This window comes from Monodelphis domestica, chromosome 3, assembly GCF_027887165.1.
Source record: "Monodelphis domestica isolate mMonDom1 chromosome 3, mMonDom1.pri, whole genome shotgun sequence".
In the NCBI taxonomy this organism is placed as follows: domain Eukaryota; kingdom Metazoa; phylum Chordata; class Mammalia; order Didelphimorphia; family Didelphidae; genus Monodelphis; species Monodelphis domestica.
This window is the reverse complement of record NC_077229.1, coordinates 260,002,873-260,028,824: the sequence shown is the minus strand read 5'-3', so window position 1 is coordinate 260,028,824 and position 25,952 is coordinate 260,002,873. Positions and strand designations below refer to the sequence as shown.

General features: G+C 35.3%; 1 protein-coding gene and 1 long non-coding RNA gene across 3 annotated transcripts in view; one reads left to right on the top strand and one right to left on the bottom strand.

The window, feature by feature from the left end:
- Window positions 1-25,952, top strand: part of NDUFV2 (NADH:ubiquinone oxidoreductase core subunit V2) — a 46,463-nt gene that overhangs the window by 13,266 nt on the left and 7,245 nt on the right. For both annotated transcript variants that reach the window (XM_007487706.2, XM_056823669.1), the window contains exons 2-6: window positions 4,542-4,607; window positions 12,577-12,639; window positions 12,720-12,836; window positions 15,370-15,538; window positions 19,722-19,831. In XM_007487706.2, coding sequence (XP_007487768.1) covers window positions 4,542-4,607; window positions 12,577-12,639; window positions 12,720-12,836; window positions 15,370-15,538; window positions 19,722-19,831 — 525 coding nt within the window. The remainder of the gene's footprint in view (window positions 1-4,541; window positions 4,608-12,576; window positions 12,640-12,719; window positions 12,837-15,369; window positions 15,539-19,721; window positions 19,832-25,952) is intronic.
- LOC103103255 (uncharacterized) overlaps window positions 536-25,952 on the bottom strand; it is a 39,258-nt gene continuing 13,841 nt past the window's right edge. Inside the window, exons 2-3 of the long non-coding RNA XR_464828.2 lie at window positions 9,147-9,261; window positions 536-771 (exon numbers count right to left, since the gene is read on the bottom strand). This is a non-coding gene — a long non-coding RNA (uncharacterized LOC103103255). The remainder of the gene's footprint in view (window positions 772-9,146; window positions 9,262-25,952) is intronic.

Genomic DNA, 25,952 nt, shown 5'->3' with positions numbered 1-25,952 from the left:
ATTATTCTGCTTTCTATCATGACATGTTCTTACTAGGAAAATTATTTTGATTTTCTGTAAACATTTATACTTCTCTTATTTGGAACTTATTGAGTAAGTTGTAAACATTTCATAGTTTAGTAGAAAAAACTTTATATACTTGGAGTCAACCCAGATTGTCTAGGCTTTTTTTTCTCTACCAAAAGCCTACTACCTCCTTCTAACATTCTTTTACCTTCGTGAGATACCACTGTCCATCAAAAAATGCTATTCAAATGCTTAGGATATCAATTTTTCTTTAGTTAAATGAGAGTTCAAATTTTTTTGCACTTATGAAAATGGTTGTAAGAATAAATGTAATGATATAGGTGAACTTCTTTAGATGCTGAATATAATAAACTTATAAGGCAGCATTAAAAAGTCATTGAATAAAATATGTAAGGACTTTTATGAATTGAAATACTGATTTTGTTAGTTTTTGTATCAGTGAACTTCATAATACCACATCAGAAGATTATGATTTAATCTTTTTTTAAAAGTCAAGCAAAAGCAAAAATTTTTTCAAAATTTGTTTTATTTTAAATGTCAGTACCAAAAATGAAACCATATACAAAGTAGTGCAGATGAAGATTGTGCATGAAATTGTGAATCTCTATTAGTACATTATTTCTTCAGAAACACAGAGGCTGGAACTTGAGTTGTTAGGGTCAGATAATTAGAAGCATTATTGTTCTCCCTGATTATATTTTTTTATTCTTTCAGTTTGAAATGCCTCTGGCATTTTTTCTGTTGCTGAAAAGAGGGGAAAAATTTTTTTTTAATATTTTATTTGATCATTTCCAAGCATTATTCATTAAAGACATAGATCATTTTCTTTTCCTCCCCCCCACCCCCCATAGCTGACGCGTAAATCCACTGGGCATTACATGTTTTCTTGATTTGAACCCATTGCTATGTTGATAATATTTGCATTAGAGTGTTCATTTAGAGTCTCTCCTGTGTCATGTCCCCTCAACCACTGTATTCAGGCAGTTGCTTTTCCTCGGTGTTTCTACTCCCACAGTTTGTCCTCTGTTTATGAATGGTGTTTTTTTCTCCTAGATCCCTGCAAATTGTTCAGGGACATTACACCGCCACTAATGGAGAAGTCCATTACATTCGATTATACCACAGTGTATTAGTCTCTGTGTACAATGTTCTCCTGGTTCTGCTCCTCTCGCTCTGCATCACTTCCTGGAGGTTGTTCTAGTCTCCATGGAATTCCTCCACTTTATTATTCCTTTTAGCACAATAGTATTCCATCACCAACATATACCACAATTTGCTCAGCCACTCCCCAATTGATGGGCATCCCCTCGTTTTCCAGTTTTTGGCCACCACAAAGAGCACAGCTATGACTATTTTTGTACAAGTCTTTTTGTCCATTATCTCTTTGGGGTACAGACCCAGCAGTGCTATGGCTGGATCAAAGGGTAGATATTCTTTTGTCGCCCTTTGGGCATAGTTCCAAATTGCAAGAGGGAAAATTTTGATAAAATTTTCTTCATCTGTCAAATGAGTTAGAGAAGGAAATGGCAAATCACCTCAGTATCTTTGCTAAAAAAGGCCAAATGTGTTATATTACATATTGTTTCACCTTCTCCTGAAGGGCCTTTTATTTTCAGCTGTGCATCCTCAGTCACCTAAGGGCAATGCCTTGCTTTTTATGTAAGAGCCACTTAGTAGATGATTATTGGATTGAACTGATAAGTCCAATGGATTTTTAAAAATTGGGTTATTTAAGATACATTTTAAGTCTTCCCCCCACCACTTACAGAAAGAACAGACCAAGAAATCTTCTTGTATTTGTACATTTTTGTGTAGGATGGTTTGCAACCACAAGGATCTTAAAATTCTTCTGGCTAAGTCATAAGCTATTTGGATAATAGCTACTTCTTAATGAAGTTCATTCATATTGCCACCAACATAAAGATTCCAGGTGCTAGTGTACCACCTGAAATAAGATGATCTTCCCCCATTGCATTGGGAGCTCCTCTAGGGCCAAGATTATCTTTTGCCTTTCTCTGAAACCCCAGCACTTAGCACAGTGTCTGGCACATAGTAGGTACCTAATGTTTACTGACTGAGTCCAGTGAAGTAGTAAAGTATACATCCCATTTCTTGGATAGCTGACATTGCTAGATGAGAAATTTATAAAATTATACATATTAATATACACAATATATTCTTGGATAACCTGAGATCCGAAGGTTTCTCTTCCTTAATATTCAGTTGAGTTCCAAAGCCCCTGCCATATACATTCTCTGCTTTTTCTCCACTTCCCTCTAATGAAACTCATGGATTATCTTCCTCCCTCTCCTGAGTAGAATAAGTGAACTAGTTTAATCTACTTGGAATAATTAATAACTTTAGTAGCAAGAGAAAGGGATAAATTCTAACAAAACAAAAACCTGGCATTAGTTGCCTCTTATAAGTAACCCCAAATACTTACTCTGAGAGGCAGATGTGGTGCAGTGGATAAAAAACACTTACTGTGTGAGAGATGTGATTAGCAGGCTCCTTAACCTAATAGAGCCTCAATTTCCCTCTCTGTAAAATGGAGACAATAACTATTTTTTGTTGTTCAGTCATTTTGGTTGTGTCCAGAAAGTAAGTTATTGGAATGCAGATTATTTTGTTGTTGTGTAGTCATTTTTCAGTTGTATCCAACTCTTTGTGACCCCATTTGGGATTTTCTTGGTAAAATACTAGAATGGTTTACCATTTCCTTTTCCAGCTCATTTTACAGATTAGGCAAACAGATTAGAGTTTTTAAGTGACTTGCCTAGAGTAATCCTACATCCTTCTATTTTTCCTAACTAAAAGCTTTTGGACCTAGAAGACCTTTTTTTTCCTGTTGGTAATAAGTAATTCCTACTTCATTTCTGCTTTCTCTTTATCCTCCATGAGTTGCAGAACCCTTCACTGTTAGATTGTGCCTGTGGTCTATTGCTATTAAAACTCACTGAATTTGAATTTACACCATACAACCTTTATCTATCTATGATTATCTATGAAGCTAAAGTTTGCTCCTTAGAATTGTGTAGGTTACTGCAATTAGGTATCTTTGTTGCTAGGTCTCACCAGCTGGAGAAATAACAATAGCTTTGCTGCTTGTGCCTTAGGGGAATGAAGGAGGGAATAATCCATCTGATATCTTCCAAAACAAATCCACATGTCAAATATCTATTAGTGTAGCAGCTAATTTATAGGCACTATTTCCAAACCTGAGTGACTTTGAAGGGACCATAGTTGAAACTTGTAAAATAATACCTACTTTATAATGGAATGAAGGCATGTTTACAGTGCTCCAAGCTTCATTATTTAGTTGGGGGAAACTGGCCCTTAAACTGATCATGAAGGGAAGTTAGAAGTTAATGGTACATTGGCTTTCTATATCACTAATTGTAGTGGAAAAATGACTGACTAGTCATTCTATTTTCTAATAAATGAGGAACTAGACTAGATAATTGTTGATGTTTGAATTAAAGCAACCAACTTTAACATTCTATCATTGGCGACAAATGGTCAAGGGATATGAATAGGCAGTTTTCACATGAAGAAATCAAAACTGTCAATAAGCACATAAAAAAGTTTTCTAAATCCCTCTTGATTAGAGAAATGCAAATTAAAACAACTCTGAGGTACCACCTTATACCTATCAGATTGGCCAATATGGCAGCAAAGGAAAGTAGTAAATGATGGAGAGGATGTGGCAAAATTGGGACATTGATAAACTGTTGGTGGAGTTGTGAATTGGTCCAATCATTCTGGAAGGCAATTTGAAACTATGTGCAAAGGGCTTTAAATGAATGCCTGCCCTTTGACCCAGCCATACCATTGTTGGGTTTGTACCCCAAAGAGATAATAAGGAAAAATGCATGTACAATAATATTCATAGCTGTGTTCTCTGGGGTGGCAAAAAATTAGAAAATGAGAGGGTGTCCATTAATTGGAGAGTGGCTGAACAAATTGTGGTATCTGCTGGTGATGGAATATTATTGTGCAGAAAGGAATGATGAACTGGAGGAATTCCATGTGAACTGGAAAGACTTCCAGGAATTGATGCAGAATGAAAGGAGCAGAATCAGGACTGATACACTGTGGCACAACTGAATCTAATAGTTTTCTATTAGCAGCAATGCAATGACCCAGGACAATCCAAAGGAACTTATGAAAAAGAATACTATCTACATCCAGAGAAAGAACTGTGAGAATAGAAACACAGAAGAAAAACATATGATCTATCACATAGTTAAATGGGGATATGATTAGGGTTTTGATGTTAAAAGATCACGCTACTGCAAATATGAATAACATGGAAATAGGTTTTGAACAATGATACATATTGGAATTCCTTGTTAGTTTTGGGAGTGGGGGAAGAAAAGAGGGAATCATGAATCATGTAACCATGGAAAAATATTCTAAATAAAAAAATTTAAAAGAATTCTATGATTGGGTTTGGTAAAAGTGTAAAATTGTGCCTGAGGCATGCAATTTATGAAATCTAATTTTATTTGTAGGGGAGACAGATGAGAGGCTTACACAAAACAGCTGTGCAAAGTGGAGCTGGAGGAGCCTTATTTGTGGTAAGTCATTTCCTAGATTCTTTTTTTTTTTAATGTCAATTTATTTTTTAAATTTTGGTCAATTTTGAACATTATTCCCTGCTTACAAAAATCATTTTCTATTCCTTCCTCCCCTTTCCCCTCCCCTCCCCTCCTGTAGCTGACGCATAATTCCACTGGGTATTACATGTGTCCTTGACCAGAATCTATTTCCATATTGTTTCTATGTGCACTAGGATGTTCATTCAGAGTCTACATCCCCAATCGTATCCCCCTCGATCCATGTAATCAAGCAGTTGTTTTTCTTCTGTGTTTTTACTCCCACATTTTTTCCTCTGAATGTGGATAGTGTTCTTTCTCATAAATCCCTCCAAGTTATTCAGGATCACTGCATTGCCCCTAATGGAGAAGTCCATTACATTTGATTGTACCACAGTATCAATCTCTGTGTACAATGTTCTCCTGGTTCTGCTCCTTTCGCTCTGCATCAATTCCTGGAGATCTTTCCAGTTCACATGTAATTCCTCCAGTTCATTATTCCCTTCAGCACAATAGTATACAACCACCATCAGATACCACAATTTGTTCAGCCATTCCCCAATTGAAGGGTATCTTCTCATTTTCCAATTTTTTGCCACCACAAAGAGTGCAGTTATGAATATTCTTGTACATGTCTTTTTCCTTATTATCTCTTTGGGGTACAAACCCAGCAATGCTATGGCTGGATCAAAGGGCAGACAGTCTTTTAGCGCCCTTTGGGCATAGTTCCAAATTGCCCTCCAGAATGGTTGGATCAATCACAACTCCACCAGCAATGCATTAATGTCCTGACTTTGCCACATCCCCTCCAGCATTCATTACTTTCCATAGCTGTCATGTTAGCCAATCTGCTAGGTGTGAGGTGATACCTCAGAGTTGTTTTGATTTGCATCTCTCTGATTATAAGAGCCTAGATTATTTCTTAGAAAGGAAAAGACAAATATTTGAAACTTGGGTCAAACCCATAGCATTCATTAGTAACTTCCAAGGTTTTTAAAAACTGTAGTCATTTTTTTTTACATTTACCATTTATCCTCCTTATTGCCTTTAGCTAATGCCTACTGGACCACTATTTACTAGGGGCAGCCTTAGTTGGACTTGGATTTGTTTCTATGTTTTATAACAGGTCTTTTTGTCTTTACTTCATAATTGACACCCTTCCTCAAAATATTCCTGTTTATTATTGATATAGGATAGGGGTACAGGCTTCCCCTAGACACCCCAAAACCCCAGAAAGTGTCCCAGGTCAGAGAGTACTAATTTTTTCTTGCATTCCTACAGTGCTAAGGGAAGGTGACTTTGAGCTGAGAGTGATATCCCCCTCTGGCCTCTCCTTTCATTCTTGATGAGCATAGCTTGATGAGCACACCTCCCAACTTGTTCCTGATAAGCATCTGTTTTCTATCCCAGATATCACTGAACTATTCCTCTTTTGACTTTGAGGCATAGGACATGACCCAAAGACCCAGTAACATGCCATCATCACCCCATCTCTAGTTCCTTAGGCCCTGTTTTCCAAAGGGTGTATAAAGTCCAGAACACATCTTCTTGAGGAGGCAGCATTCTACCCTCTCTGCCTCCCTCAGCCATCCCATTTGACTTACATTCAAATTAATGTCTCTTTTATTTTTAAGCTAGCTATTGAAGTTGTCATCCTTGATAAGGGCATCCTCTACAGAGCCAAGGTTTTACCTTAAAGCTCTCTCCCACAACATTATGAATATTACTTTACAGTAATAAATTTATCATTCCGAAAGACTAAAAACCTTTCTTCTGGAGAAAGAGCTTTAAATATCCATAAATCTCTATGTACATATGTAATTTATATTTTTAACATAGAGATTGTTTAAATCAGTGTGTTTTTATGACTCTTGAACTTTTAATGGATAAAAATATTTAGCGTCTTTACTCCTCCCCCATGTCTTACCTCCTCCCATTTCCCTAAGTTATTTCCCATGAAATCAAGAACTAGTTGTTCAATATATTACATTTGTATGTATTTTTTTAAATTTTATTTAATCAATTTAGAATATTATTCCTTAGTTACAAGAATCATATTCTTTTCCTCCCTCTTCTCCCTCCACCCCTTCCTGTAGCCGACACACAATTCCACTGGGTTTTACATATGTCCTTGATCAGAATCTATTTCCATGTTGTTGATGTTTGCACTACGATGATCATTTAGAGTCTATATCTCCAATCATATCTCCCTTGACCCATGTAATCAAGCAGATGTTTTTCTTCAGTGTTTCTACTCCTACAGTTTTTCCTCTGAATGTGGATAGTGTTCTTGTCACTTGTTTGCAATGTTTTTATGCCCTAAGTACATGGTCAGTCTTTGTGAATGTACCATGTGCTGCTGAAAAGAAGGTGTATTCCTTTTTGTCCCTATTTATTTTTCTCCACATATCTACCAAATGAAATTTTTCTAAGATTTCATTCACTTCTCTTTCTTATTTATTTTTTGGTTTGATTTATCTAATTCTGATAGAGGAAGGTTCAGGTCTCCCACTAGTATAGTTTTTCTATCTGTTTCATCCTTGAGCTCCACTAGTTTCTCCTTTAGAAATTTGGATGCTATGCAATTTGGTGCATACATGTTGTGTATTGATATTTCCTCATTGTCTATACTGCCTTTTATCAGAATGTTGTGAATCTTAAAAATTCTCAGACCCTACTTCAGAAGATTTGGTTAAGACCATTCCCCATTTTAAATAATGAAGGTACTTGATCAGGAATGTGAGAACTCTACTCCACCCATATGTAAGCATACTTTAGGAGAAGATAAGGTTGTAAACTCTTTATTGAACAATGAAAAGTACTTAACCCATACTTAAAGTAAAGCTAAAAAACCTTAAGCTGGGTCTATTTTCAGATCAAATACAAAAAGGTGCTAAGTACCTATAAAGGTCAAGCAACTTACAAACTTGCAAGGGGCAAAGAGGTGTGAACTCACTCAGAAGTTTTAGTCTACCCAGAGAAGTTGAGAACTAAAGAAGGTGTGAATCTAAGAATGGTCAGTCCTTTGGAAAACGTCTACTGTGATTGGTAGATGTAAGAACTTAGGGGAGGTGACATAGGAGAAAATTCTCTTTAAAAGGAGAATCAGAAGGCCTCTGAGGAGGAATTCGGCCTTGGAAGCTGAAGTGGAGATCAGGAACTGAACTGGTGGGTCTGCTCTGAACACTAGAATCTTGCTTGGGACAAATCTTGTGATGAGTGGATTAAAGACTGACTGATCTCTCTCTTAGGGCTTGGGCCTAGGCTGGCCTGGGCTGGCCTAGCCCTTTTCTCATTGCTTCCTTTTACTCTCTCTCTCTCTCTCTCTCTCTCTCTCATTAATTCCTTATTTGTATTAATTAAAATCTCCATAAAAACCCAGCTGACTTGGGTATATTTCATATTTGGGAATTTTTCCCTGGTGACCACTTTATATTTGATTTAAAACCATATTTCCGCAGTCACAGTTTAAGCCAACCACTCTTTTAACTGTCACAGTTTATGGAAACCACTCTTTTGTATGTCACAATGCAATTACCTTCCCTATCTCTTTTGACTAGTTGTATTTTTACTTTGGCTTTGTCAGATATCATGATTGTGACTCTTGCCTTCTTTTTCTCAGTTGATGCCCAATAGATTTGGCTCCATCTGCTTACTTTTACCCTATGTGTGTCTACCCTCCTCATGTGTGTTTCTTGTAGACAGCATATGGTAGGGTTTTGGTTCCTAATCCATTCTGCTGTTTGCTTGCGTTTTATGGGTGAGTTCATTCCATTCACATTCAGAGTTATGATTACCAGCTTTATATTTCCCAGCATTTTGATTTCTACTCCTAGTCCTGCCTTTTCTTCTTTAACGATTTCCTTCTACACCAGTGTTTTGCTTTTAATCAGTCCCCCTAATTCCCACTCTTATTTTACTTCCCTTTCTATCCCACCTCCCTTCTTATTCCCCTCTTATTTTCTTTAGTCTTTTTAAACTACCCCCCCCCTTGTATTCTTCCCTCCCCACAAGTTCATTTGTTACCCTTCTACTTCCCTATAGGGTGCAAATCAATTCTCTGCCCCAATGTATTTGATTGTTCTTCCCTCTTTGAGTTAATTTCAATGCATATAAGAATTTAGTATTTCCTATCTCCAATCTTTGATGATCTCCCCCTCTCCCACCATACGCTTCTTTGTGACATATAAATTTACTCCCTTTTGTTTCTTTGCCCATTTCTCTTAATATTAACGTGTTTTTTAACTCTTGTTGTGTGTATATATATATATGCATATATATATATATTTATGCATACATATATCCATATACATATTTATGTCTTGGCATTTCATTCTATACAGTTTGCCACTGTTCCCTCTAAGTATAATTCTTCTAGCTACCTAGGTGATAATAACAATTTTTAAGAGTTACCAATATCCTCTTTTCTTGTAGGGATACGTATCATTTTAACTTATTGGGTCCCTTAAGAAAAGTTTATTTTTTGTTTTGTTTTTGTTTTTCCCCCCCTTTCTTAATTACCTTTTGATGATTCTCTTCAGTTCTGTGTTTGGGCATCACGTGTTCTTTTCAGGTCTGGTTTTTTCTTTACAAATGCTTGGAATTCTTCTATTTTATTGAATGACCACACTTTCCCCTGTAAGAATATAAGTTTTGCTGGGTTGTTGATTCTTGGTTGTAGACCTAGTTCCCTTGCTTTCCGTAATATCATATTCCATGCCTTTCTGTCCTTCAGTGTAGATGCAGCCAGATCCTGTATTATCCTAACTGTGTTTCCATGGTATCTGAATGACTTCTTAGCAGCTTGTAATATTTTTTCCTTAGTCTGGTAGTTCTTGAATTTGGAATGGGGGGAGGTAATATGGAGTGTCTCAGTTGTGATTGGGCTGCCTTTTCTGAGGTTCTCCTACAGCTGCCTCCCAGCCCCTGTGTTCAAAGCCCTGAGCCTGGCACAGCTTTGCTTGCAAGGTACTCCCTCTAGACTAGCGCCCTTGCCCACCCAGAGATTCCAGCCACTGCTGGAGGCTCAGTACCGTTTTAAGTGGGGGAGAGGTCTTGGGACCTTCCTTCTTCCTTCCCCTTAAACCTGAGTGTTCTCAAATTCAGGCTTTGGAGAGTTCAGCAGGGGGGTTCCTTAGCTCTGTCCTGTTGTTAGATTTGGTTTTCAGTCCCCTAGGAGCATTTGGTTTTTAATTGGTGAGGAATGGTTTTCAGAGGCCTGAACTTTTGCTGCCTCTATGCATCTTGACCCATTTGTATATATTTAAAAGTGCCAAATATGTGGTTGTGTCCAAAGCACCATTTCCCTCCCTTTCTTGAAGGGCAAACAGGTCGCATATTTGATGGAGTGCTATGCCTTGAGTAAGGAAGACCTGAGTTCATAATCCAGCCTCAGACATTTACTAGCTTTGGGACCTTGCCACTTAACTTCTGTCTGCTGCAGTTTCCACAGCTGTATGCTATGAGGATTAACAGCATTTACCTCCCAAGGTTGTTGTGATGATCAAATGAGATAATATTTGTAAAGTGCTTAGCATTGTGCTTGGCACATAATAGGCACTTGATAAATGCTTCTTTCCTTCCACGAAAGTTCAAAACCTTTAAAAATTGATGTCTTAAGTGAATCATTAGGGTGTTGTGTTCACCATCCAAAAAATGTATATGGTGGTGGTTCTATTTAATGTGAATCTAAATTGAGATTTGTTTCCTGTTGATTTGCAATTTCTGGAAAGCAAGGGTTTTAAAAAATTAAAATGCTATTTCCAGAGAAGTTTTGAGTATGTCGTTACTTAACTACTTCAAATTGAAGGATTAGGGGATGGAAAATGAAATAAATTGAGAAAAGTCAATATAAACATTTAAATCACCTTTGTGTCTACTGGCAAGTCACCTAAATTTCTTGGGCCTTAGTTTTCCTTCCCAATACACTTCATGAATCCTATGTACCAGTCCCTATAGAAACAAACATTTTGATCCAAGGTCCCTCTTTACTTCTTTTCCCTTAAACTCAGTCTCTCAGATAAAAGAACAGAAAGGAAAAATCTAGCAGCTCAGCCAACTATCATATAAAATAATTTAAATTAAGGATTTGGAGAATTTAGTTCTGATAGAATTTAGACTAGGCAAAGGGAACTTGAGTAAATAGATAATGAGCTATCTGTTAAAATATTTTTGACATGGGATTGTTGCATTGGAATAGTAGCCATGTAACTAAAATTCTTATGTATAAAAATATCATTATGCCTAAATGTCTAAAATTATCAGATAAAATAAAACGAATAATCTTAAGACCCCCTGACAAAGATTTTTATCATCTGTAAAATGAAGCAGTTGTCTAGAATGCTTGTAAAATCCCTTCTAGTTCTTATCTGATGCTGACGACACACATATCATACTCAGCCAATCAGTGGAATATTGTGGTTGTATACCGTGGAAAGAATACCGATTTTAAGAATCAGGAGAACTTTATTATAGTCCTCAGTTTACTCTGAATCTCTTTCCCAGTTTAGAAAATGAAGATAGACAAGACATGTTTGAGATACCATCTGGCTCTTACCATTTTGTGATTCAGTAGTCAGGTCCAGGATTCTGTTTGTAATTATAGCACAAAATGGGATGTTCCCTATTTTCTTGGGAGGACACTATAGCTTTTCATAGCCTCTGCTTTTTAAAAGTTAAGAATCTACTCCAAAAAAATCACTGGGTTTCTGTAATCATTCATTACAAACCTCTACCACATATGAATTAATCTAAATGTTTCCTGAAACTTTCTATATAAACTTCTTTGTAATTTATTTTCATAATTTCATAAATTTATTCTTTAATTTATCAGTTAAAATTTTATTTCTTTAAATTAATTTACCAATTAATGTAGCAAGACTAAATTATATTCAAAATAATTTTGTAGTAATACTAAATATGCTTTGTAATATTCAAACATTTAAAGACCTCTTTTCCCCAACTATTCTTTCTTAAGATAGATACCTTCTTTCATTTATCCTGAGATGAACTCTCAAAATTTAAGGAGTGTTCATAGTGTTTCTGGAATCTGTTTAACCGATTTATAATTTTATAGACTGGTAAAATCATCCTCTCCTTTTTTATAGATTTCAGTCCTAATTTTTCAGTTAGTCTAAATAAGGAATCCCTTTCATCCTAATAAAATATTTAATTGGCCATTATCACTGCTATATAAGCTAATGGAAATATATTAACACCAGGAAATTATCTATCATATTCAATATAGTTAAATATATTGTGTTCAAAAACATTAGTTTAACAAACGTTTGTTGAGTATAGAGTTGTATTTGATGTGCTATATACTGAGGGAAAGGAAAAATGTATAAAGTAAGACATGAATCCTGCCCTCATGGAGCTTACTCTAGTTGGAAAATCAGAACTTTGTGAAGTAAGAAGAGGTAAGTACTGACCAGAGTGTTGTATGGATTTAAAGAAATAGCTAATTTGAGGATAGTAATGATCTCTATGAAAGTTCAATTTGGATACTTAATTATGAAAGTGACCCTGGGTTCTCAAAAGTTATACCAGTGAAGCAAAAGTTCTGGCAAGTTCTTACAATATTAGGAAGGAAGGCTTGCTTTAAGTATGAACCTAATTGTCCAAAGAGCAGCCTAGATAAGTTTAGAAAACTTCATAAGTAGAAACTTAGCCAATTAGGTGATTTTCTTTTTTTTCTTCTCCCTCCTTCCCTCCCTCCCTCCTCTCTCTTTTTTCCTTCCTTCTTTCTTTTGCCTTGGCAACTCACCAAGGTATGGAGTATTTGAGAGCTTTATCAATGAATGGAGGGGATACTGAAGAACATATCATTTGGTGTGTAAAAGCTGAATTTTAAAATAGTTTCTTCTATAAGGAATTTTAAAATCTTGAAATACTCTTGAGAAAACTATGTTTTAAACAATTCATTAAAAAAATTTTTTTTCTCTCTATATAGCACAGAGACACTCCTGAAAATAACCCAGATACTCCATTTGATTTCACACCAGAAAACTACAAGGTATGAATAAATAACCTGATGTTTAGTATAGAAAACATTGACTCATTTGGATATAACAGGTGCTTTTTTCTTTCATACAGAGGATAGAAGCAATTGTAAAGAGTTACCCAGAGGGACATAAAGCAGCAGCTGTGCTTCCAGTACTGGACTTAGCCCAAAGGCAAAATGGATGGTTGCCAATCTCTGCCATGAACAAGGTATCTACTACAATTTTATTGTTTTATTTTAATAATAAGTAGGATTTAAGTAGTAGCTTTCATGTAGAAACTCTTATATGATTAAAAGTTAGCATCAGACTAGAAATTCAAATTTATCATTTAGATGGTTCCCATTGGACAATTTTTTTTGTAATTATACTGGTCTCACAGGAAATGCCAGGAGCCTTGGAAAGATGTAGCTTTTTGCCCTGATAGGGATGACATGGTAAGTTAAAATTTTCATCTGACAAGATGAAGACATTAAAATATTGCTATGTCTTGTTTTGAATCAAGATTTCTAATTGTACCACCACTTCATAATTAATAATTTTGAAAAAATAAGCCAGAAACATGTAAACATGAAGGTGGACATAGAAACACTTCTGGAGAAAAGGAGTATTTTTTTGGATTTCTAAAGAGAAAATAAGGGACAGCATTTGAAAGCATATTTTATAATAGGTCCAGGAGAGCTACTAAAGTGAGATTATTCATGCTTTTTTGCTTTGGGTTGTTTACTTCCTTAACTAGCCCCCACACTTCGTTTTAACTATGACTATAGTGATTGCTTCTAAGTTGATTGAAAAAGTTGTTAAAAGTTTTATTTTTATTGACACATATATGGAGCAATTACCTCATAATAACTACATGAGTTGGAACTATAGCTATTATTATTATCTTCATTTTATAGATAAGAAAACAAGCTCAGAGAAATTAAGTCACTTCCCCAAAGTTGCACACATTAAGAAGTGGACAGGGATTGAAAACCAAGACTTTTGATTCTTATATTCAGTATTCTTTACAATGCTGTGCTTTAAAAAGGAACAATTTTTTTTAAAGACCCCGAATAACTGCTTTAAATATTGTAGGTGAATTTTTGTGATTCATACCTAACAGTGAGTAAGTCAGTCAACAAGTATTTATTCATTCCAAGAGTTACAAAGAAAAAAAGTGAGTTCCTTTTCTCAAGGAACTTAATATATATACAAGGTGCATAATATAAATGGGAGATAATAGTAGGAAAGGTACTTAGAGCCTGGGGTCAGGAACTGGTTCCTGCAGACTGTGAACCTTTTAGCTGAGTCTAAAAGAAGCTAGAGAATCTAAGAGGTTACTGCAGATATAGGGGATCACTATTGTAGAAATGGAACATGGAATGTGTGAGCAGTAGTAAGTGGGATTTATGGAGGTGTATGTGGATTGTGGAGTTGTATGGTGGGAAATAATGTATTAAGAATTGGGTAGTAAGAAGCTTTAAAAGCCAAACTATGCAGTTTATATTTGATTCAAGGCAATAGGGAACTATGGAGTTTGAAAAATGAGATGGTATAGTCAGATCTGTACTTCAGGAAAATGTGTTTGGCAGCTGTGTGATGGATGTATTCATCGTGGGGTATGGGGAGGAACTTGATTCAAGGAGACTCATTAAGCTATTGGTATAGGTCCAGATGAAATATGAGGCCCTGAATTAAGGTGATAGCTGTGTAACAGGAAACAGGTGGAGGCTGTTAAGATTTGGCAACTGATTGGATAAGTGAGGTGAATGAGATTGATAAGAGCATAACCTAATTCCTTCAATAGCAGTATAAGTTTAAGAGGGATAGATTTTGGGGAACAGTTAAGTTCTGTTTTGGACATTCTGATTTTGGGATCTTAGATTGTGCTTGGAGACAGTTGTATCCTTGGGAATTGAGAAGATCAAGTGGCTTGAGTGTATATAGAAAAAAAAGAGGGTTTAGGACAGAGATGTGGGAGATACTGAAGACTAGGTATTACATGGATTATGATTCAGTGAGTGAGACTGAAGAGTCAGGTAGGAAGAACAACCGGAAGGGAATATCTGTGGGGATAAAGGTAGTCAATAGCTAACACTTTAAAGATTTAAAAAGTGCTTTACAAATACTCATTCTCAAAACATTCTCAAAACTTAGGTGAAAGTTACATTTAGTAACTTGTCCAGGATCACCAAGATAACAATAAGTATGCGAGGCCAATTTTTTAAAAACCCTTACCTTCTCTCTTAAAATTGATATGTATCTGAGTCATATTTGAACCTATGTTCTTTGGGCTCCAGGCCTAGAGTTCTTCCCCTTATGCTACCTAGGTGCCCCAGAGGCCAAACCTGAACTCATAAAGAGTGTAGTATCCACTGTGCAACCTAACTGGTTTTAAATTCTGTAGAGTTCAAGAAGGATGAGCCAAACCTTAAGCCTAAAAGATACAAAAACTTAAGAGTAAATAGTCATTTAAAAATTGAGGAGAAAAACTATGAAGCCCATTGAGGGATATAGTGAGATATATTTCCTAATTTTTTTTCTAGTTTTACTAACAATTGAAGTGAACAGTTTTCCCCTCATTAATCAACAACAGAGTTTTCCCCTCATTAATCAACAGACATAACCATTGTCCTTTGAGAACTTTTTGACTGCTGTAAAACTATGTCAATTCTAAAATCAAGAAGTTTTGGACAGGCCCTCAAAGCATTAGTTTATGAGAAATAAATGTTAATTTTTCTTAAAATGCTCTTGTGTTTTAGGTTGCTGAAGTTTTGCAGGTACCTCCAATGAGAGTATATGAAGTAGCAACTTTTTATACAATGTATAATCGAAAGCCAGTTGGAAAGTATCATATTCAAGTCTGCACCACTACACCTTGCATGCTTCGAGATTCTGACAGCATACTGGAGGCCATTCAGAAAAAGCTTGGTATGGGACAGATTTTATTTGTACTACTAAAAAAAAAAAAGAAAAGGTATATTTGGGAGAGATTTGATGTAGACCCTGATTTCTAATTTGGTATACAATATAATTTGCAGGTATAAAAAATGAACATTATATTTTTGTGCAAATAAAGTATAAACTAGCTTTTAAAGAAGTTTTTAAACTAAGACAAACCCAAGAATGCAGATTTCATAGTAACACTAACCTATTCTTCTCAATCTCTACTTCCAATAAATTACTTTCTTAATGTGCTTCCCTTCCTTCATCTCAGTCAGCCCTATTTTTTTTTATTTAGAATATTTTTCCATGGTCATATGATTCATCACACACACACACACACACACACACACACACACACACACACACACACACACACACACACACACACACACTCTTTTTCCCTCCCCACTCCCAAAGCTGACAAGTAGTTCCACTAGGTTATAGATGTATTATTGTTCAAACCCATTTCCATGTTATTCATATTTTCAGTAGAGTGATCTTTTAATATCAAAACCCTAATCATATCCCCATTGAGCTATGTGATCTGTCATGTTTTTCTTCTTTGTTTCTACTCCCACAGTTCTTTCTCTGGATGTGGATAGTGTTCTTTCTCATAAGTTCCTCTGGATTGTCCTGGGTCATGGCATTGTTGCTAGAAGAAAAGTCTATTACTTCAATCCCTGTGTACAATATTCTCCTGGTTCTGCTCCTTTTGCTCTGCATCAATTCCTGGAAGTCTTTCCAGTTCACATGGAATTCCTCCAGTTCATTATTCCTTTTAGCACAATAGTATTCCATCACCAACAGATACCACAATTTGTTCAGCCATTTCCCAATCGATGGACACTCGCCCATTTTCAATTTTTTTGCCATTACAAAGAACACACATCTCAGCCCTATTTTTGCCCTTTTCTCAGCCTCAAAACTTTTCCCCTTCTAAAATCTCAGAAATTGTTACATTTTCACATTTTCTCCATGGCACTACCTAAGGAACCATTGTAAAAATGAAATAGGTGTATTTCGATGAGCACTGGATTGCCTCAATGAGAGAAATCTGAAATGTTATATCAATGGCACATGCTCTATAAAAAGGCTACACAACAAACTCATTTGTAATTGTAAATTTTCTCTAAACATTTATATTAAAGTGAGTTTTGGCTCAACTTCCTAATCCTATAGATGAAAGAACTTATGCTAAGAAAAGTTTTCTTTTGTCTATATCTAGTTGGCTGGTAAATCTTGATTCTTTTCATATCCATTCTTCTCTACTCAAGCTTCTGTCACCATCCTAGTTATTTTTTACTTAGGTTCTTCACAGAACTACAGAAACAGGCTTATTACTAGACAGGTTTGACAATACCACTTCCCTAATTAAAAACCACCTTCCACTTCATTTAAGACTGTGTATAATCTAGATACCTTTTTTTTAGCTGTTGTTTTTTTTTAATCTTTACCTTCCATCTTAGAATCAATACTGTGTATTGGTTCCAAGGCAGAAGAGTGGTAAGGGTTAGGCAATGGGGGTTAAATGACTTGCCCAGGGTCACATAGCTGGGAAGTATCTGAGGCCAGATTTGAACCCAGGAACTCCTGTCTCTAGGCCTGGCTCTCAATCTACTGAGCCATCCAGCTAGATATCTTTTAAATTGTTTTTCCCCACATCATTTCCCTTTATGCACTTTACTTTTTCACCAAACTCTTGCCTGACTGCTTGTATTCTTCATCATCTGTGTATATACCCTGGCTGTGCCCTTTGCTTACATTCTCTCCACTTATCATGGAATGTCACAGGTAGAAAGGACTTGAGAAGCCATAAATCATCCTTGATGAGTGGTTCTTATCCCTGATAAGAACTTCTTTGCTAGAAGTTCTCCATTGAGGAAGAACTCAGTACCTTCTGAGGCAGACCACTTTCTATTTGTGCAGCTCTGTTGTTGAGACTTTTTCCCTCCCATCAAACCTAAATTCACCTGCATCAATTTTTACCCAAGTGCTTTCCACTATGTTCCCTACTTTTGTGTTTATTTCTTCAGCTTTGTATTTTCTGAACACATACTACTACTCAGTTACCATCCTTCCAGACCCCTAATCTTGCTCCTTTTGAATAAAGTATACATTTCTAGAGCCCTGTTGAAAGTATGGTTTTTTCCTGTCAAGTTTCAGAGATACTTGGAAGTCAAGTTTAACTCCTTGAATCTCTCATTCACCCTGTTAGTCATACTTTGTGTTTTTATATTTACATTTGAGGCCATGGACATTATTGCTTCTGGCTCCTTTATTGGATTTTGTGAATGTCATATTCATCTCTACTGCTATTAAACCACATTTTAGCTCCCCCCTCTATCTAGCTTAGTAAATACATATTGGCTCTTTCCTCCTTTTTTATTTAATAACCGTTTAAATTATATCTTTAAGACTCCAGGCAAATATATTCTTAACAGACCCTGGTCATGGGTCAGTTATTTCTGTATTTGAAGCTGGGTCTAGAATTTAAATCCTATTATCAGATATCTTTTTAATCAGTACTTCAGTTCTTAAATATGCCTCTCTTCTGAAGCTTTTGCATAGTAATTAAAATATCTTCACTGCTCCTGAGGACTTTAGTTTTTTGCCCAGGAGTTCTTAGTATCTGCTAGCAGAATTTTTTTGTGCCTTCTTAAGGCCAGAATTGACTAGTAGTCATCCAATTTGACAAATCTTGGGAGTTCTGTATTTGATCCTGGTTATATGTCCTGGAAAGACTAGATAAATCTGAAGAGTAGAAAGAGGTGTCCTTTGAACCTTTTTACTTGCTCTTGGGAGAAACATCAGCCTGCACTTTGAACCTAGGTCACAATAATAGCCATGGCAGAAAGACAAACATCAGACACGAGCAGGCACTTGCAAAATCCTCTTTCCTTTTCATGTTTTTGTTTTTGAAATATGATATTAGCTCTCTGTCTTTCTGGTAGCTTTCTTGGCAAAATATCCTGAAGAATTCTCATTACCTAGATAGCTCCTTATCACATGTCTTACTGATTTCTCCTCTTTCTCTATTCCTCTTTAGCTCTTCAAAATTTTTCTTCTGTCCATGACTTGGAACCTTCTTATATTGTCACAAATTTCCACTTGATAATTTGTTTTTCAGCCTCAACAGTTATGTCTACTTGTCCTTTTGCCTTCATTTCCCTCCTGTTGTTGTCTCACTGAAGCTATAAACAGAATTCTACCTCTTGAAATCCTTTTCTTCCTTCAAGTCCCAACTTACATATACCTTTCTTCATGAAGCTTTCCCTGATTCTTATCAACCTAGCCACCCCCCCCCACCCTGAGTTAAAAGTGATCTCTCCTTAGATTTTCCTAATACTCTTGTCTAGATTATTTTTTTCCCGTATCATATTCTATGATACATCATATTAATTTCTAAACTTATGCTACCTGTTAATAGTAAGATCCTTGAGTGCAATGACAATTTTTTCACCTTGCGTGCGTGCATGCACGCGTGTGTGTGTGTGTGTGTGTGTGTGTGTGTGTGTGTGTGTGTGTGTGTGTGTGTGTGTGTGTTGCTTAATAAATGTTTGCTGAATTGAATTAATTGACCTCAGGTGAAATACCTGGGGACCAGAATCTACATCACCTGATTCTCAGTCACTCAGATTTTCACATTATATTTCTTAATCACAGCTATGTTCTAAAAATTCTGGGTTATTGCTATATTGCTAACTGACAAGGTAAACCAAAGACAAATTTTAGATCTTTGTATGCAGTAGACATGATTATAAAATTACTTTTAAAAATCCCTACTTGATATTAGTAGCTATTATTTTAAAACTTAACCTTTTTAAGAAGTATAATGCTCTGAAATGTTCTTTGTTTAATATTTAAAACTGGCCAAAGGGGGCAGCTGGGTGATTCAGTCGATTGAGAGCCAGATTTAGAGACAGGAGGTCCTGGGTTCAAATATGACTTTAGATACTTCCTAGCTGTGTGACCCTGGGTAAGTCACTTCACCCCCATTGCCTAGCCCTTACTACTCTTCTGCCTTAGAACCAATACACAGTATTGATTCTAAGATGGAAGGTAAGGGTTTAAAAAAAAAAAGTGGGTTAAAAGGTAAGGGTTAAAAAAAAAAACAAATCCCAGAAGGCAGATTTTTATGTTAAAATATGTAATCATTTCTCTTTTTCAGGTATTAAGGTTGGGGAAACTACGTCTGACAAGCTTTTCACACTAATAGAAGTGGAATGTTTAGGTGCCTGTGTAAATGCGCCAATGGTTCAAATAAATGATAATTATTATGTGAGTATTTCACTTTCATTAAGTTTAGAATTATGTGAAATGGTATTTTGAGATGATTTTAAATAAGTGGAGATTTGATTTCCTGTGTTACAAATCTGTGCAAAACACTATTGAAATACTTAAAAGATGTTAGTTGTGAAAAACTGTTTCATATTCTTAGCAAGTGCCAGTTCACAATGATGATAATATTCTTTTGGTAACATTAACATTTCATTCTTTGGACACTATCAGCAACATGACTGGTGATTTAAAAAATACAAAAATAATCCTTAATCTTCTGCTATATTATGTTATAAGGTTGTAATTTCATCGAAAAATTTTCTTTTTCATGTGAAGATTAAGCTTTTATTAAAACATACTTTCCCAGTAAGTTTTATCATGGAATAGTTTACCAAAAATTTTTCATTTCTAATATTTGAAAGATTTTGGTCTCATGGCTTTTTCTTTTCAACATAATTACTGTATCCTAGTGATCATAACCCCTTTTAAGAACACATCTGATAGAACTTGTTTTTCTGTTTCTAAGATCTACATTAGTACTGCATTAGTACTATTGCATTTCTGCATTAGTACTTTAATACTTCACTTTAGGACATTTCAGTGTTGTGGAAATTCATTTTACTGGTGTAAATTACAATTTCTCAGTGCCTTATTTAAGTGTATATAGCTCAGTTCACTAGTTCAACCCTCTGGTGATGTATCTTTCCAAATTTAGCTAGCTTGTCCTTAGACAAATTTATTGCCAGGCCTTTATTGGAGTGACTTCTAGATTAGTAGGACCTGCCATACTTTGTTGTTGTTGTTGGCATAGTTTTGAGGAACCTAGGGTCAATTTACATTATAATGAACTCTGAGGAGTAGGATTTTTGTGAGTAGATATATCAGTACTTAATATTTCACCCTGAAGTTCATTTTAGTCCAATTAACTAGACACTTAAAGTGTTGCATATTTTAATTTATGGCAAAACTTGTCCTTTTTAGAGTGAACCAGGCTATTGAGTACCTGATCTAGGAATGGCATTTTGAGAAAATAATTTCTTGAAAAGTGGTCTGTTTCATTGAGGACTATTGTAATATTAATCATTCATTCCTTAAAATTAGCTTCTTTCATTGTTTTCTTTCTCTTCCACCCAAAATGCTATCATGGAAGCTCAATGTTTTAAGTTGTTTTTTTATTTAAGATTATATTATACTTATTTGCCATTTTGTATGACAAAAAGTTTGACCAGCACCCATGATGAGTATGGGACAATGATGCATTCAACTATAGAAATATTAAGCTAAGGTGGAAAAACAGATATTTATAGGTGTCAAGGCTATTAGTGTATCCTGATTTTAAAATACATTGTGTTGAAGCTCCATGAAAATCACAGAGTTGGGAGTGAAGACATGGGTTAAAATTCTAGTTTTGTAGCTTAATACCTCTGACCTTGGACAAATTACTTCTTTCTAGGCCTCAGTTTCCTTATCTGTAAAATTAAAGGGGCTGAACTAGACTATCTGAAAACTTTGAAAAAGTCTTGAACAGGAATATCAAAAAACTAAAGGAAAAAAAATGTGAAGGATGGTGGCCTAGCAGTACCAGATCTTAAATTGTACTATACGGCAGTGATCATCAAAACCGTTTGTTAGTGGCTAAGAGATAGAAGGGTGGGTCAATGGAATAGATTGACTTCAGCTATCTGATGTTCAATTAAATCTAAAGATCACAGCTTTTGGCAGAAGACCCCACTATTTGACAGAAATTGCTGGGAATATTCGAAAATAGTATGGGAAAAGTTAGGTTTAGATTAACATCTCACACCTGTATGCCAAGATAAGTTCAAAACGGGTGTGTGACTTAAACATAAAGAGTGATATTACAAGTAAATTAGGGGAACATGGAATAGTATACCTGTCATATCTATGGAGAAGGGAAGAATTTAAGACCAAGCAAGAGATAGAGAACATTATAAAATGTAAAATGTATAAACAAAACCAGTGCAACCAAAATTATAAGGGAAGCAACATACTGGGAAAAATTTCTTATAACAAATTTCTCTGACAAAGGTCTAATTTCTCAAAAATACAAAGAACTAAGTTAAATTTATAAGAAATGATATCACTCCCCAATGACAAATGGTCAAGGGATATGACTAGGCAGTTTTCAAATGAATAAATCAAAAACTGTCAATCATATGAAAAAAATTCTAAATTCCTTCTGATTAAAGAAATGCTAATATGACAGTAAAGAAAAATAATAAATTTTGGAGGGGATGTGGCAAAATTAGTTCACATACATTGCTGGCAGATTTGTGAATTGGTCCATATATTCTGTAAGAATTATGCCTAAAGAGCTTTAAAAGAATGCATGCCCTTTGATCCATAAATACACCACTACTGGGTTTGTATCTCAAAAAAATGGGAAAGGATCTGTCCATACAAAAATATTTATAGCTATGCTTTTTGTGATGGCAAAAAAATTGGAAAATGAAGGAATGTCTCTCAATTAGGGAATGGCTGAACAAATTATGGTTTATGTTGGTGATAGAATACTATTGTGCTATAAGGAATAATGAATTGATTGAGTTCTATAAAACTGGAAGTACCTATATGAACTGATGTAGAGTGAAATAATCAGAACAAGGAGAACATTGTACACAGTAACTGAAACATTGTGGGACAATCAAATGTAATAGACTTGGCTACTAATAATGCATCGATCCAGGACAATTCTGAGGGACTAATGGAAAAGAATGTTACTCACATCTAGAGAAAGAACCTGTGGGAGTAGCAATCCAGAAGAAAATATTATTTATAACTTGTTGATATGGTTATATGATTTGGAATTTTGGTTTTAAAAGATTATTACAAAAATGAATAATATGGAAATAGGTTTTGAGTGATAATACATGTATAACCCAGTGGAATTGCTTGTCAGCTCCAGGAGGGGAGAGGGAAGAAGGGATGGAGACAACATGAATCAAGTAACCATGGGAAAAACCTTAGAATAATTCATTTTCTTTCCCTCTCCTCACCTCTCCCTGCTCCCAGATACAATAAGTTACACTGGGTTATACAAATGTTATCACTTATACCTATTTCCATGTTATTTATTTTTGCAATAGAGCAATCTTTTAAAATAAACCCCTCCAGTCATATATCTCTATAAACAAATAAGTAATTTGTGTTTTTTTTTTTTGTTTTTTTTTTCTGTTTGTACTCCCACAATTCTTTCTCTTGATGTGGACAACATTCTTTCTCATAAGTTCCTTTGGACTGTCTGATAGTAACAAAGTCCATTACATTGGGTTTTTCCACAGTATTTCACTTTCTGTGCACAATGTTCTCATGGTTCTGCTCATTTCACTGTGTATCGGTTCCTGGAGATTCTTCCAATTCATATAGAAATACTCCTCTTTGTCATTCCTTACAGCATAGTAGTATTCCATCACCATCACATACCACAATTTGAGCCATTCCCCAGTAGAGGGGCACTCCTTCATTTTCCAATTTTTTGCTACCACAAAGAGCATGGCTAAGAATATTTTTGTACAAATATTTTTCATTATTATCTCTTTAGGGTACAAATTTAGTATGATATTGCTGGATCAAAGGGCATGCATTCTTTTAAATCCCTTTTGTCATAATTCCAATTTCCCTTCCAGAACTTCTGGGTTGGATGAATTCACAGTTCCAATAGCAGTGTATTAGTTTCTCAATTTTGCCACATCCCATCTAACATTATTTTCATTTCCTGTAATTAATCTGTTAGGTGTGAGATGGTACCTCAGCCTTGTTTTGATTTGCATTTCTCTAATCAGGAGAATTTTAGAACATTATTTCATGTGATTATTGATAGTTTTGATTTCATCTTAAAAGTGCCTATTCATATCCCTTGACCATTTGTCAATTGGGAAATGGCTTACTTTCTTATACATTTGACTTAGTTCTTTATAAATTTGATAAATTAGACCTTTGTCAAAGGTTTTTGTTATAAAATTTTTTCCCAGTTTGACGTTTCCCTTCTAATTTTGGTTGTGTTGTTTTTGTTTGTACAAACCCTTTTTAATATAATAAAAATTATTCATTTTATATTTTATAATGTTCTCTATCTCTTGCTTGGTCTTAAATCCTTTTTTTTTTTAAACCTTATTTTCCATATTGCAATCAGTACTGTGCATTGGTTCCAAGGCAGAAGAGTGGTAAGGGCCAAGCAATGAGGGTTAAGTGACTTGTCCAGGGTCACACAGCTAGGAAGTGTCTGAGGCCAGATTTGAACCTAGGACCTCCAGTCTCTAGGCCTGGCTCTCAATCCATTGAGCCACTAGTTGCCCCCGGTGTTAAATTCTTAAGGAACTTTAGTTTTTGAAGATTTAAAAAGTAATAGTATTGTTTCTTAAAATGTTTTCATTTCATTTGTAGTTTAACGAAAATAAGTTCAAAATTTCACCTTACACATTCCTATGCTTCAGAATGACAATTAGAAGTTAAAATATGACAAGTTTTTCCCCTTCTCAGATTTCCATATCTTGCTTTGAGTAATTCAACATTTATTAAGTACCTACAATGAATGAATGATGTTTTAACAGTGGAAGGGGATGAGAAGGGAATATTAGGGGGAGAGAGAGAGAGAGACAGAGACGCTAAAGCGTATGTGTGTGGTAGAGATGATCAATGATGAGTTAAACTCTGTTAGCTCTCTCACTAAAGGATCAAGAGGGTATCCCTGTGATGATGTTTAAGCAGGGATGGACAGAGACCATTACCCAGATAAGAGGCTTCTGTGGGTTGAGGAATTTTTTCCCAGGGCTTTGTAAAACCTGGGACCCATGAAAACCTCCTGAATTACAATCCTTTTGGGAAAGGCTGAATGGATGTCAGCTCTGGATTTTGCTTTGAACAAAGCTTGGTAGACAGCCTTTTCCCATTCCCTCTTTCTCTCCTTTTATCCTTCTTTCTTTTCCTCTAAAAGACAACCTTGATTTGACTGCAATTTACTCAGAAAAGAATGGTTTATTGGTCAAGGAAACAGGGTTAGGAAGGAGGGATCAGGAAACCCTGAGAGGCACCCAAGCAAATGGCTTAAATATAAAGAAGGAAACTAAGTAAATTAGGTGAACATAGAATAGTATACCTGTCAGATCTATGGGAAAGTGAAGAATTTAAGACCAAGCAAAAGAGAAAATTTCACAAAATATAAAATAAAGTGTAAAATAAATAATTTTGATTACATTAAATTTAAGTTTCTATACAAACAAAACTAATGCAACCAAAATTAGAAGGGAAGCAACAAATTGGGGGGGAAATCTTTATAACAAGTGTCTTTCTTAATAAGGTTGCCTTCAATTTCTTACCCCTGATTTTTACTAGAATCTATGCATGTCCGTCTTATCACAAAGCAAAAACATTTTTCTTCAGTCTTTAACTTGGCATTTAGAACTATTTAAAATAGAGTCTTCAAAAATAAATGTAGAACTTATCCATTTTTTTCTTCCACTTTTCTCTGCAGAATAATTTAGAAAATTCTGAAATATAGGGTATATTTAACTTATGTTCAATTAAGTGTGGGCAGTTGTTACCACAAGGATGTGTCTAAGCTTTATGTTGAGGATGATAGCCAATTAGCTAAAAATTCCACATGCAATCATAGCAGTTTGTTTTTCAGTTGTAGTTATTTGGGCAGCTATCCTGTGTTCTTGATGATCCCTTAGATGTGAAGGAATAGTATCTTTGCTTCATGAGAGACAAGTATACATGTTGATAATGGATTTATTCCAAAAAGGAATTTTTATAATCAAAGGGTCAGTATAGATTAGTTCAGTTTGACAGCTCTTTATGCCTCTAGTACTCCATGGTAATGCTTATAAACCTGTAGGTTCACTGTGAGACACAGAAATGCATTTTCTCAGAAAAAATGAAATCATGTTATATGTTGAACTTATTTGTTTGTATTTAAGTCATTTGAGAAATGACATGTCAATTTTCAGTTGACCAAAATACTTGTTTTTCTTATTCTCCTATCCATTTTTGATAAATGATTATCACTTGTTCTTCCTCTTTATATTTATTGTTTCAGTTACTATGATTGATTTATTCTTGCTTTCACTACACATTTGTTCTTGAAAATAACTGAGAGACT